The sequence below is a fragment of the Nicotiana tomentosiformis genome, chromosome 12 (assembly GCF_000390325.3).
Source record: "Nicotiana tomentosiformis chromosome 12, ASM39032v3, whole genome shotgun sequence".
NCBI classification, from domain to species: domain Eukaryota; kingdom Viridiplantae; phylum Streptophyta; class Magnoliopsida; order Solanales; family Solanaceae; genus Nicotiana; species Nicotiana tomentosiformis.
In genome coordinates this window covers 44,861,035-44,875,339 of record NC_090823.1, presented here as the reverse complement: position 1 = coordinate 44,875,339, position 14,305 = coordinate 44,861,035, and the positions used below count along the sequence as shown (strand labels likewise).

Genomic DNA, 14,305 nt, shown 5'->3' with positions numbered 1-14,305 from the left:
CTTGCCCTTACCCTTTCGGTCGAGCACAACCTCGTGAGCGCTAGGTTCAAGTAATTTCACACTACTTCGTCCTTTTCACTCTTCAACCTGATCTCTACATTCATAGCTTGAAAAAGCAAAAGAGGGTCACCGTGACCTCTCTTAATGATTATTCTTAAGCTTCCTTTCTTTGGGAGTAGGATCTCTTTCCTAGGAGCTCATAGAAAGATAGCGAAGTCAGATAGTTCTTTCTTGCTTTCCTTCTATCTTTCTTTCTATTTCAAAGCTTGTGCATTGGTTCAGATCACTGCTTACTTACTTGACTTGCCCCCTTTTTCTTAAGCAAAGAGGAAGTCGTGCAAGCAAGCGAAGTGAAATCTATTAGAATAGAAAATAGTGCAGCTCGATGAGTATAAGAATAAAGCCAGGAGGTTGGCAGGGAAGGTGACTTTCTTTTCCTTTTCGACTTCTTCCTTTATAACTTTCTGTAAAGTGGAAGGGTAGGCCTTTGACACCAGAAAGGTGAGGATCGAAATTCGGAGAGTTAAGAGAGGAAGGAACCCTCTTTTTAAGTCCTACATGCTGCTCTTCTCTCAATCGCTCTTTGGTATTCGGAAGTGGAAAGCGAACTGTTGGTTATGGCCGAAAAGGGAGGTTCTGTCTTTCTTCATTCAAGTAAGAAAAAATAGGACGCTCGCAGACCTGTATGGAAGGAAGAGAATTATTAGAACTCTCGTCTGCCCCTCTCTTTACCCTCTGTAGCTGAACTTTCTTACTTATGCGATGAGGAGCTTACTTAGTATTGAAATCGAGTTGGCAGAAGGTACCGAAAGTCGGCCGCCCGCCATATCATCCTATGTCTCAACCAACTTTTTTCTTGTCGGAAAATCTCTCTTTTGGCTTTTGAAACTTCGATTCGTGACAGCTACTCATACGTGCCAAAGAGACTTCTTTTCCTTACCCTCACGTGTAAGACAGGGGTCTTCACATCAAGTGCCTAGACTTGCTAGCTACTTCTATAAGACCGGGGATTTGTCCAACTCTTTTTCCTAATAAGGATTTTTTTCAACCTATTATGTGAAGACCTCGTAGGCGAATACCTGAGATATCTTTCTCAAACGGAGGGGGAGGAGGGATATGACCATTACTTTAGCTTATCTCTTATCCATCTAAGAAAACGGATATTGGGATGCCTATTGAATTCTTCCTTCTAACACTGGATTCTAACAAGGCTAAGAGCAGCGGTACGTATAGAAGACCAAGAGCACTTATGTATCATCTCCTGTCAAAAAGCGAAAAAACCCTTTCTTCTATACGAGACCTAGCTCTTTCCTCCCTTTACTAAAAATTCTTCTATTAGTATTAGTGAAAGCTCAATCCCAACTCTCTCACTAAGACCGGATCTTGCAAAAAGCGCTCTTCCTAAAAAGCCAAAGCGGATACCTTTCTTATATACTATACGCAATTTTCTATTATCGGATTAACTTAACTTTAAGAAAAGATTCTATAAAAGAATAAAGAGTCTATCTTCTTCTTTCTTTCCAAATCCAAATACAATGGGATGGGCATCTTTCTATTTCTGCTACTATGCCTCCTGTTTACTATTTGGTTCAGTTACTTTTTTTTTCTTGCAAACAAAAAGGGAAAAAAATAGGCGATTCGAATCCCCGTTCTTCTGATTTCCTCTTGTCTGCTTTCTTGCTCATGCCAATGCCTAACAAAACAGTTAAGAAATCTGCATAGGATTTTGTACCAAGAACATCGGCTTCTCATGTCGATCTTCCGTTCGGCCAATTGGACAGCGTCATCTTCGTTTAGTTTACTATTCAACGTCCCCCAATCCCCAGTTGTACAGGTACAGCCCAGAAGCTTCCTTTTTCATATTGATGAAAGCGCTAGGCACCTCTTAATGGTTCAAAGTCCCCCCTTGGCTTACCCAGCTTTTAAGGTGAGAACAGCGGATTCAATATCAATAGTTGTGAATTCGATTCCTATTCTTATATATGCAACCTAAGCAGCTACTTTTGTCCGTGCATATCTTAAATCATGCTTTTCACAAGTTCGGTACGCTAGAGGGTGACGAAGGAACACTAGTTCTATTGGCTCTAAGCCCGCATTCTTCCTAGCAACCGAGTCGATGTCAAAGAACCCGAGCGAGGGCCTTCTCTGTGCATTCATGTGCAGCTAGGGGAGTTGCAGGACTAATTTAATTTCCAAAGCTATAAGTCCTAGACTAGAAAGGAGATTTGCTTGGTGTTAAGTCAACTCTACTAGATGCAGTTGCCCAGGAATCCAATGCACTAACTCCTGGACTTAGACGATATGCCTTTAGGGATACGTTAGCCTCTCATTAGTTGCCTTTCAAAGGCATTTTTACATTATCCCATGTTTTTACTTGGTCTTAACGGTCGTCAACATGCGACATGAGACAAAGGCCTTATAACGCATGAATTTTATAAAATATACGTATTTTGGTTACATTTAGTTTTTTGCACTTCTTTTCGTTAAAAAAATAGTTTTTTGAGTCATTTTGGTTTTGGACTGCTAATATTTGTATCATGGCTTTTGCAGCACAAAAAACTTATCTTTTATGGATTAAGTACCAGTATTAATTCTCAAACAATCTATCCAATGAAAGAATAAGAAAACATTAACATTTAAATCAGAAAGATAACTGGATTTTTGATATAGAACATAAAGAGCCTTTGTAGCCATATCAACTCAAGCAAATATTGGATTTTTGATAAAGAACATAAAGTGCTTTTGCAGCCATATCAACTCAAGCAAATTGAGGATCCAGATAAAATACCCATATGTCGATGTATTTAAGCTTTTGTTTCGCAAAGGCAGCTAAGTTCTTCACATCTTCTCCCTCTTTAACATCACATCTGGTGCCCTGCATATGGATCTGAATTATTAACTAGCATGTGAAGACGAAATAATACTTAAGGTAAGCATGTAAAGAAAGCCTAAAACACCTGAAAGGATCAGTAAATATATTTCGGGACCTTTTGTTTACTTTACAACTTTACTTCCAACAGAACTTTCAGGACATCAAAGTTAAAGTCAATTGATAGACATGAAGCACAGAAAATATTATTCCCACAATGGTATCTTAGTCAATAGGCATATAGAACATTCATCATAGAACCAGCAGATTGAAGTCCATAAACTATGGATGAGCAATTAGAAAGTATCAAAGAACAAAAAAAGATGTATCAAGAAATGAAGTTAGAATGGAGATACCCACACATGCTGCTTCCCGGTTTCAACTCTTAATCTGTCAAGAGCAGATACAACTCTTTCATCTGTCAAAGAAACAAACTAGTCAATTCTGAAGACATAATTACATTTAGTTTTGAACTACATCTCCCAAAGAATTTTTGTTTTCGTTGTCATTCAGGAGTAGGGGGATCTGAAGAGCTAACATAAAAATAGTGTGAGCTTTAAAGCAGTAAAAAGAGAATAGGAACACTTCCTCACAAGTTACAAGATTACAAATTGAGGAGAAAAAAACTCATGTATCCAGGTTACGCGCCAGATCATCAGTCTTATGCTTGTCCAATTATGGTGAATTCAGGATTTGGACAAGATTCAGCAAGGTAGGATAGCAGCAATTATTGGTATAGGACTTCAAAAGAGATCAAACTAGATCATGAATATGCCATCCCTCCACATCTTTAATTCAAACTACATCAGCAAATTCTCTTCCTTTCTTTGTTATGTTAAGTTCAATAAGCTCTATTCCGGTCAACCCATACTATCACCTATTTATAGCCTATTTGGCCAAGCTTCTAAAATCAGCTCGTTTTGAAAAGTGTTTTTCTCAAAAGTGCTTTTCAAAAAGGTACTTTTGGTGAGAAGCAGCTTGTGTTTGGCTAATTAATTTGAAAAACACTTTTGAGTAGCAATTAGTATTTGGCCAAGCTTTTAAAAAGTGCTTCTACATGTATTTTTCAAAAAAGTGTTTTTGGGAAGAAACTACTTTTTTCTGTTTCTCAAAAACTATTTCTACTTCTACTCAAAAGCACTTTTTTCCTTCTAAAAGCTTGGCCAAACACCTTAACTTTGAAAAAAAAGCACTTTTGGCCCAAAAAACACTTTTTGCCAAAAAAGCATTTTTGGCCAAAAAGAAGCTTGACCAAACAAGCTATTAAGCAGCCAGCATCCCATTTGCCCTATCCTAATAAGATTGCACCCATTGCTTTTCACTATTTCCTTAATTTAAATGTGTGGTACTTAATGTCTAGGAATCACTGACCCAAAGCCTGTAGCTTCTTTTTTTTTTTCTTCCCACAAGCCGTAGCTTCTTATATTTACATTCCTAAAATCTCGAGTGTCCATTCACATCCTTAACCAAAGTGGACAAGAAAATGGGATGAAACTATTATAATTATCTATTGAAAAGAGAAATTCATCCTACAAATTAGTTTTACCTCCTACAATAGTGTGCAGGTAGGTAAGAAGAAAAAAAACAGATACACTAAAAGTGCTCCCAGGCATATTTCCCGAGGTTAACACCTCCCAACCTTTCTAGTCAGTTGTACCCAATTCAGAACAGATTTTCCGGTAGTCTTTTGATTGGAATTAACATATCAGTGGAAATTGATGACAATGCAATTTACTTTGCTGTAGGTTCCAGATCATACGAAATAATCAGGGAGGAAACTAGAGCAGAGACATGGTATAACTGGACAGAACGAGGTCATAACATGTTCAGGAGGACTTTCTGCAGCCAGAAGACGATGGAATGGTTATGCTATGCACTAACAGAAGCTTCGAAAGGGAAGGGTAATTCAGTGAGAAGATGGAAGTCCAAAGACCACTTTTCTGAGTTCTTCTGCTCGAGAAACTTCAACAAATATGGTCGCTACATAAGTATTATAAACATGCAAAAGAGAAGGAGATCTGTTATTATTATACCTGAATTGGCATTTAATACAGGGTGGTTGGACATTGCAGTTAAAATATCAAGATTCATTTATGGCAGAGCCCAGAGGACAGTTACAATTGTCCCTAGGAATACAGAGGAAGGACTCCTTTATTTAGACACAATCAGAAAAAACAAATGGACAACCAGAGAAATGGAAAAGGCCTTTGTTCATGAAAAAGGGGACAACATCAAAATCTCTAGAGGAATCAGCACTGTCCAAAATGAACTCCTTTCCAGGAGTGTGGTGGGTAGCCTTCCAGTTGGGATTTCTGACATCCCTACACTCTCGGAGATCCGGCGGTGGGCCAGCAGCACTTGGAAGGAGGCTCATGGGGTAAACATCTATGAGATAGGCCAAAATCACTTTCTGTTTGAGTTTCCCTCGAAAAAAACTAACGAACATGTGCTAAAAGGGAACTGGAGCTGGAAGTTTCATAAGTTTAATCTTCAATGGTGGTCGCCGACAATGGGCTCTATATCAAAAATTGAGAAGATAGAACATGTTTGGATCAGACTTGCTGGACTCCCACTTCATCTCTGGTCCCAGAAAGTCTTCAAAGAGGTTGGAGATCACTGTGGAGGTTGGGTTCAAACTGAGGAAGAGACGTAACTCAAAAATCACCTGAAATGGGCCAGATTGAAGGTGAGAGGAGATAGGGATTTTATCCCGAGGGCAGTAATCATTGAAAACGAAGGAATTACTTACACGATCCAAGTCTTGTGCAAGTCGCCGGTAAGATTTTCCTCCGGTGAAGGAAGAGAGATGAAGGTCATCGACCAGCGGGTAATCGTAGACTCTATGTTGGCAGTGGGAGGGGCTCAAGAATATGGAGATGGGACGGGGCACGTGGGTTGCTCAAAAGCCTTACAGCCTAGGTTTTCTGAAGATACACGTGACCTAACAGGGGCATTTAAATTAAATGACCCGATACAAATAAGGTCCATGTTACATAATAAGCAATCTTTGGCCCAAATATCATGGCCCAAGTCATTTCAGGAGACAAGTCCAATTTGGAACACTCTAGTAAATACAGACCAGACCCACTAATTGAAGAAATATTGGCAATATCTCTGCCTCCTAACATTTTGCATGCTGCAAACATCAAACCAGAGTCAAACCTAATCGAAGAAAGGGCAACATCAGAGGAAGAAGGAAACGAAGAAGCCCAACTGACCCAGTTGACAAGGAAAGTGCCATGTTCATTGCGGAAGAATCAGATTGCTCTCCACTAGGTTTCCAACCCTTGCAAAACATAAAAGGGGAGGAAACTACTGAGTGGGCAATTGAAGAGGTTGAACACTTGAATCCACACACCCAAGAGCCTGAGGACCCTTACTTTGATACACCTATCTGGGTGCACCAAAACATCAGCAAACTTGGTAAAGAATTTGGGGTTGATTTCCAAGGTTGCGAAAAAGAGGCTTTACAGCTTTTCATGAAGATTGATCAAAAAAGACAAACACATATGGGTATTGCAGGAACAACGGTGACAACAACTCCTAAAACTAAAGGTTCTAAAGAACTGAAGAACCTGGATATCGGGAGCAATTTCAAAAGTAATGGTACCAGAAGCAGAGGGGGCTACCACATCAATCAAGATCAATGAAAGTCAACATTGTATCATGGAATGTGAAGGGATTGAACAAGGCAAGGAAGAGGAAACTAATCAACAGTTGCATTAACACTTGGAAAGCAGATGTCTACTGCTTTCAGGAGACCAAAATTGAAGGAGATATCACAGGAATTGTGAGAGAATTATGGGCCAATAGATGGTGCAGATTTGCACAACTAGAGGCTAGCGGTACTAGGGGAGGCATTTTACTGATGTGGGACAGCAGGGTATGGGAAGGTGAAACAACCATCTTGGCCTCCTACTCTATCACATGTAAGTTCACTGGAAAAACACAGGACTTGTCTTGGCACTTAACCAGTATTTATGCTCCTAATGACAGGGCAGAGAGAGAAGAAGTTTGGTGGAAAATTGGTGCAAGAAGAGGCTTGTTCTCAGGTCCCTGGGTGGTATGTGGGGACTTTAATACAGTTAGATTTCCTTCAAAGAAGAAAAACTGTAACAGAATCTCCAGATCGATGACTGATTTCTCTGAATTTATCGAGGATATGGAGTTGGTAGATCTACAACTACTAGGAAGTAAGTTCACTTGGAGGAAAGGAGACAGACATGACGTTGCAGCTAGACTAGACAGATTTCTTATTTCTGAAGACTGGGATGAGGGCTTCAGGAGTATCAAACAATCAACCTTGCATAGAGTGACTTCTGATCACACGCCTCTGTTACTTCAATGTGGAAATTGGAAGCCTATCAAATCCTATTTAATATTCGAAAATTGGTGGCTGTAGACAGAGGGTTTCAAAGAGAGAGTCAATGAATGGTGGGACTCTTTCAACTGTGAAGGAAGACCTGACTATATTCTAGCTTTCAAGCTGAAGGCTCTGAAAGGAAAACTCAGAGAGTGGAGCAAAACTATTCAGGGAAATCTAGAAATGCAGAAGCTTAACATTCTCTCTCAATTAAGTGAATTAGATGAGATTCAGGACCTCAGGAATCTAAATGAAGATGAAATACTCTCAAAAGCAACATTAACAGTGGAATTTGAGGAGATCGCAAGAAAAGAAGAAGTCACATGGAGACAGAGATGAAGAGCTCTTTGGTTGAAACAAGGAGATAATAATACCAAGTTCTTCCATAGAACCGCCAATGCTCATAAGAGGAACAACAACATTGACATGTTAGAAGTTGAAGGTGAGCCCATCAGAAATCCTGCAGACATCAAGATGGAAATCATTTCATTCTATCAAAACCTCTACGCTGAGTCAGAAGAATGGAGGCCCCATGGAAACCTCAGAGTTTGTCCTATGATCACTCCAGAAGAAAACCAGATACTACAGAGTCCGCTCGAAGCCCAAGAGATATGGAGCAGTGTTCAAGCATGTGCTGGGGATAAAGCTCTTGGCCCTGATGGCTATACCATGGCCTTCTTCACTCACTGTTGGGAGGTAGTCAATGCTGATGTCACTGTTGTTATTCAAAAATTTTATGATATAGGTGTTTTTGAAAAAAGCTTCAATGCCACCTATGTGGCTTTGATTCCTAAGAAAGTGGGTGCCAAGGAATTGAAAGACTTTAGACCCGTCAGCCTAATAGGTAGCATCTACAAAATCATCTCTAAGTTGTTGACTAGAGACTCAAAAAGTGGTACATAAATTGGTGGATGCTCAACAGATGGCATTTATAAAAGGAGACAGATAATGGATGTCATACTTATAGCAAATGAATGTGTAGACACAAGGATCAAAAGCAAACTCCCAGGCATCCTATGTAAGCTATGTAAGCTGGACATTCAGAAGGCTTTTGATCATTTGAACTGGAGTTATCTGCTTGGAATTTTGAAGAAGATGGGGTTTGGAGGCAGATGGATCTCCTGGATCAAATTCTGCATAAGCACTATCAAATTCTCCATCCTTATCAATGGCTCCCCATCTGGCTTCTTCTCATCCCAGAGAGGCCTGAGACAAGGTGATCCCTTATCCCCTTCTTGTTTATCATTGCTATGGAAGGTCTTAATGACATGTTGAAAACTGCTCAGGGTAACACCTGAATCAAGGGATTCAATGTATCTACTAGGGCTGTCAACAATCTAGAAATCACACACCTTCAGTATGCCGATGACACACTAGTTTTTTGTGAAGCCGATAGAGATCAACTGAAAATTCGGAGGGTGATATTTATTCTATTTGAAGCCATATTTGGGTTGCATTTTAATTGGGGCAAGAGTCATCTATATCCGGTCAATGAGGTCCCTGATATCCAATACCTAGCTATCATTCTGGGAGGGAGAATTGGAGAACTTCCTTCAGTGTATCTTGGAATGCCTCTGGGAGCAAACAGCAAGTCAAAAGAAATTTGAAATGGTGTACTAGAGAAGTGTAAAAAGAAACTAGTTAACTGGAAAAGCCAATATCTTTTCCTAGGGGGGCAGACTAGTTTTAATCAATAGTGTACTGGATGCCTTGCCCACTTACATGATGTCTCTATTTCCTATCCCGACAAATGTAGTCAAAAGAATAGATGCATTGAGAAGGAACTTTCTTTGACAAGGCAACAGTGACAAAGGCAAAAATCCGTCTTGTCAATTGGGATTCACTTGTAACAAGCAAGAACGAAGGGGGGTTGGGCATTAGGAACCTAAGAATTCAGAACCACAACCTAATGATAAAATGGCTCCGGAGATTTGCTTCGAGTGAACACTCACTATGGAAATATGTCATTAGAGTGAAGTATGGAATGGAAAGTAATTGGACTACCAACTCTACAACCAATCCTTATGGTGTCAGTCTATGGAGATCAATCATGAACTTGTGGCCAAAGTTCAAAAACAAATCTAGATTCAAGGTGGGCAATGGAATGAAAACTTCTTTCTGGGATGACACCTGGCTAGGCCAATGTCCTTTGAAACAAACTTTCCCAGACATTTATAGCCTGAACCAGCAGCAAGGAGCAACTGTGGGAGATGTATGGTCAAACCAAGGATGAAACCTTAGCTATAGAAGATTATTCAATGACTGGGAGATCGCCAGGCTAACAGAATTCTACAACACCTTGGATCAATTCAAAGGGATATCCACTCCTGAAGATTGTATATTCTAGCAAAGGGATAAGCAAGGTAAATTCTCAGTCAAGTCTGCCTACAAGGAATACAACACCTCTAATAATCAGATTGGAAGTTGGCCTTGGAAACTAATTTGGAAAGTCAAAATTCCATACAAAGTTGCTTGCTTGACGTGGCTGCTAGCCAGAAAAGCAGTCTTAACTCAGGACGCTTCCACCTATGCTCCAGATGTTACTTATGTGGAGAAGAGGCAGAGACAATCAACCATCTTTTTTTGCACTGCAGGATAACAGAACAAATTTGGAGGATTTTCATTATCTTGAAAGGAATCATGTGGGTAATGCCAAGGAGTATTATTGAACTTCTAGAATGCTGGAACAGACTTAGTAGCTCCCCTAATTAGAAAGAGAGATGGACGATTGTCCCAGCTTGCGTTTGGTGGACTGTTTGGAAAAAGAGAAATCAAAGATGTTTTGAAGATAGACATAGTAGTATCCAGAGAATGAAAATGCATTGTTTAGCTCTTTTTTATTTTTGGTGTAAGCAAGAGTACATGGAAGATCAAGAATCTTTTGTTGATGTGTTAGGATCCTTGTAAGGACTAGATAATCTTCCTGTACCACCCTCTGTAATTATGGTTAACTATACCTGTTTTGATACAGTTAATATATATGCAACAAATGTTACCTTCTCAAAAAAAAAATATAGTGTGCAGGTAAAAAATCCATTACAGCCATATTCACACATATTGGTTTCCGATCTTCTTCTCCTTCATCTTCTATTTGGCAGGCAGAACAATCACAACAAGCTGAGTCCTATAGTATTGAGTAATGCCAATTGTCATAAAAAAAATCCCGACATCCAAGTTGTACTTAGCCTTTTACCATTTGATTTTCTTTCTTATATTACTGTAGCAACCAAAAAAGGAACTACCAGTAGTTGAAGTATTTATGTGCTTTCCATCTCTTTGCTTTAGTAATGTGGAGAACAATGACATAGCTTTCATTGCATAGCCCACTCAAGTTCAGATCGCTTTAATTGGACATCACACCCTAAATGATATGATTCCCTTGATTTTTGTTTGCTAAATATCTAGATAGCCCCTTAAACTTGGCGCGATTTGTCAAGTAGACACTTCAACTATACCAGTGACCATTTAGACACTTATTCTTGACAGAGGTGTGTCTCATAAACACCTCATGCTGACATGGCAAAACCTGTGTTTTTCATTTACACTTTAGCGTATAAATGACTAAAATTATGCTTTTCCGTTTTTTTTTTTCATTTTTAATCACCACATTCTTCTTCCTTACTTTTCTTGGAAGAAGTCGACGGAAACAATGAAAAAGAAGCTGGCAGCCGGGGTGGGGCTTCTCAATCACCTCATCTCCTTCACCTAAAAACGCAAAATCTACTATCATAATATCCTGTCAAGAAGAGGAATAGGTTGAGGCAACCTGAAAGCCATAATTTATAGGCTGCAATAGTATCGAGTGCAGACAATAGACAAAAGATTTGGGTTGTTATAAGGCTCTAGTGGGTCATCGAGAGTACAGATTTGTCTTCCTTGAGAGGAATCTGACCATAGTCTGAAAGAAAGAACCAAAAATGGGACAAAGAACCCACCAGCTTCTACCACAACCAAAGCTCCTAAATTCCTTACAAAATCAATCACATTGCCTCCACCATCTCCAAGAACGGATAAATGCAATAATCAAGCAATCAAATTTCTAGTGCCTGAAGAGAGCAATAAGAAATAAAAAGAGAGAAGTTCCAACCACCACTGCACAACTCATCACTTGCACATAGAGATTGAGGTCACCAACAATAGGTCTAGTCATGGCCGGACAGAAAACTGATAGCCACCCATCGATCTTTTCAACCAGTATATTTGACTGCCCTACCCATTTGCCCTCTGTTTCAAACTATTGGGAGATGAGGAATTTTTGTGGAGAAGGGGTTGTTAAGCAAAGAAGTAGGGGAAAGGGTTCTGAAATGGGGAAGATGGAACCTTTTAAATATTATATTTCATTTTTTCCTTATAAATTACACCTGTCGTTGTTTTGTTCTTTCGTTTGACAAATCACCGCCGATTGTTAGTCAGACACATGGTCAGTTGGACTTGGTGTTTAGGAAATACATCTATGCCAAGAAGAGGTAACTAAATAGTCACTAACAAAGTTAAGATGTCTACTTGATAAATCGTGCCAAGTTTAAGGAGCTAACTACATAATTAGCTTTTTTTACAACGGTGACGTACGGGTCAACTTAAGCGCACCTCGACTATTCCACGGGATACCTACTACCTCCATCAACACAAAGACTTATACTGGTAAATCTGTCTACCAAGACTTATGCAGATGGAAAGAAATCACCGAATATTTTTTTTCTCTGTGAATCTGAACGCTAGTCCCCGAGGTTTGTATCTACTTCACTAGGCCACATCCTTGAGTGCAATATAATCTCCTTGATTGTGTGGCCCATCAAAGGCCGTTATACGTGTAAGCAAAGATCTACCAAACTATGAAGATTATGGAGTGAATGATTTGATCAAGGAGTATTTAATTGAGTAACACATTGACAAGGAACATAAAAAACTGCACTTACGCCAGTCTCATCACTTCTTACTTAATTGTAATGTCCAAATTCTAACATGGAGCTTGGAATGATATTGGCTATAAAATTTTCTCGGTCTTCAATCTTCATTGGCTCGAAGGTCTGGATTTCTTTTCTATTCAATAAGGAGAATCAATATTGGTCATCAGACCTTCTCAGACTCTAGTTGCTCTAACTTTGGAAAGTGAAGTTGCATTAACAGAGTTGTACTCCTTTCATTTTTATTTTTCGACTTTTGATAGGTAAACAGAAGTTCGTTTATTATTCATACTTAATCCTCCACAATATTCAGAGAGAGGAAGAAGGATCTGCACATGGTGTTTATTGACCTAGAGAAAGCATATGACAAGGTTCCTAGAGAAATTCTCTGGAGATGCCTGGAGGCAAAAGGTGTGTCAGTTCCCTACATTATGGCGATTAAGGACATGTATGATGGGGCTAAGACTCGGGTTAGGACAGTAGGAGGCGACTCTGAGCATTTTCCTGTTATAATGGGGCTACACCAAGGTTCTGCGCTCAGTCCGTTCTTATTCGCCCTAGTGATGGACGCGTTAACACACCATATTCAAGGGGATGTGCCATGGTACATGCTATTCGCCGATAACATAGTTCTGATTGATGAGTCGCGAGCCGGTGTTAACGAGAGGCTGGAGGTTTGGAGACAGGCTCTTGAGTCTAAGGGTTTCAAGCTGAGCAAGACGAAGTCAGAATACCTGGAGTGCAAGTTCAGCGGTGAGCCAGGGGAAGTGGGCGTGGATGTGAGGCTTGATTCGCAGGTCATCCCGAGTAGAGGCAGCTTCAAGTACCTTGGTTCGGTTATCCAGGGGGGAGGGGAGATCGACGAGGATGTCACACACCGTATTGGGGTAGGATAGATGAAGTGAAGGTTAGCATCTGGAGTCCTGTGTGACAAAAGAGTGCCACCGATACTCAAAGGTAAGTTTTATAAAGCGGTGGTTAGACCGGCCATGATGTATGGGGCTGAGTGTTGGCCTGTTAAGAACTCACAAATCCAGAAGATGAAAGTAGCAGAGATGAGGATGTTGCGGTGGATGTGCGGGCACACTAAGATAGATAAGATTAGGAATGATGATATTCGGGAGAAGGTGTATGTGGCTCCCATTGATGACAAGATGCGGGAAGCGAGGCTTAGATGGTTCGGACATGTTCAGAGGAGAAGCCCAGATGCTCCGGTACGGAGGTGTGAGCAGCTGGTTACGGAGGGCACGAGAAGAGGTAGAGGGCGGCCTAAGAAGTATTGGGGAGAGGTGATCAGGCAGGATATGGCGAGGCTCCAGATTTCCGAGGACATGACACTTGATAGGAAGATGTGGAGGTCGAGTATTAGGGTTGTAGGTTAGGAGGTAGTTGAGTCGTGCCTTACTTCGTAACATGGTAGGACTAGCCATGTAGGGTTTTTGTCTAAGATAATTTTTTAAGATAACTAGTGGGAATGTTGTGGCTTACTATTTCTCTTTTCAGTGCAGGTCTTATTTACTAGCTATCGCTTTTGCTTTACATCTTTCTTCTAGATTTCATGAGGTTCCTATTTTACTTATGACTGTTGTGGTGATACTAATATTGTCTCCCTTTACTTTGCATCTTTCTTCTGGATTTCATGGTGTTCCTATTTATCCTATGATTGTTGTTGTGATACTAATATTGTCTCCCTTTTTGTCCCTTTTGTCTTCTTTTTTTTGAGCCGAGGGTCTTTCGGAAACAGCCTCTCTACTCCTTCGGGGTAGGGGTAAGGTCTGCGTACACACTACCCTCCCCAGACCCTATTAGTGGGATTTTACTGGGTTGTTGTTGTTGTTGTTTTAATCCTCCACAACTTGCTAAAGAATAACATTTATATTCAGTTTCAAGATTCAGAGATGGCTTTTAGCTTTTTGAGAAATATCAAATATTTCTGGGGTCCAAGTTAAGATAGGATCTGACATCTTTTTAAAGGAGAACTTGGCAAAGACTATACATTAGTTCGGTTTAACAAGCGAAAGATCCCCAGACATCTAAGACAATGTTCAGTGGAGAGTTGGCCAAATCTCAGCCCCCCAGTTGCAGAGTTGGCTGAATCTCAGCCTTGCATTTGGCAACAAGTCTCCACCTTAGATCTATCCCAAACTCCTATATCATCATGATTCTCGA

The 14,305-nt window shown here is 40.2% G+C and overlaps 1 protein-coding gene across 1 annotated transcript in view; it reads right to left on the bottom strand.

Annotated features, from left to right (window-relative positions):
* LOC104104750 (chlorophyll(ide) b reductase NOL, chloroplastic) overlaps nucleotides 1-14,305 on the bottom strand; it is a 45,774-nt gene that overhangs the window by 16,133 nt on the left and 15,336 nt on the right. Inside the window, exons 3-4 of the mRNA XM_009612902.4 lie at nucleotides 3,226-3,287; nucleotides 2,789-2,875 (exon numbers count right to left, since the gene is read on the bottom strand). Coding sequence (XP_009611197.1) covers nucleotides 2,789-2,875; nucleotides 3,226-3,287 — 149 coding nt within the window. The remainder of the gene's footprint in view (nucleotides 1-2,788; nucleotides 2,876-3,225; nucleotides 3,288-14,305) is intronic.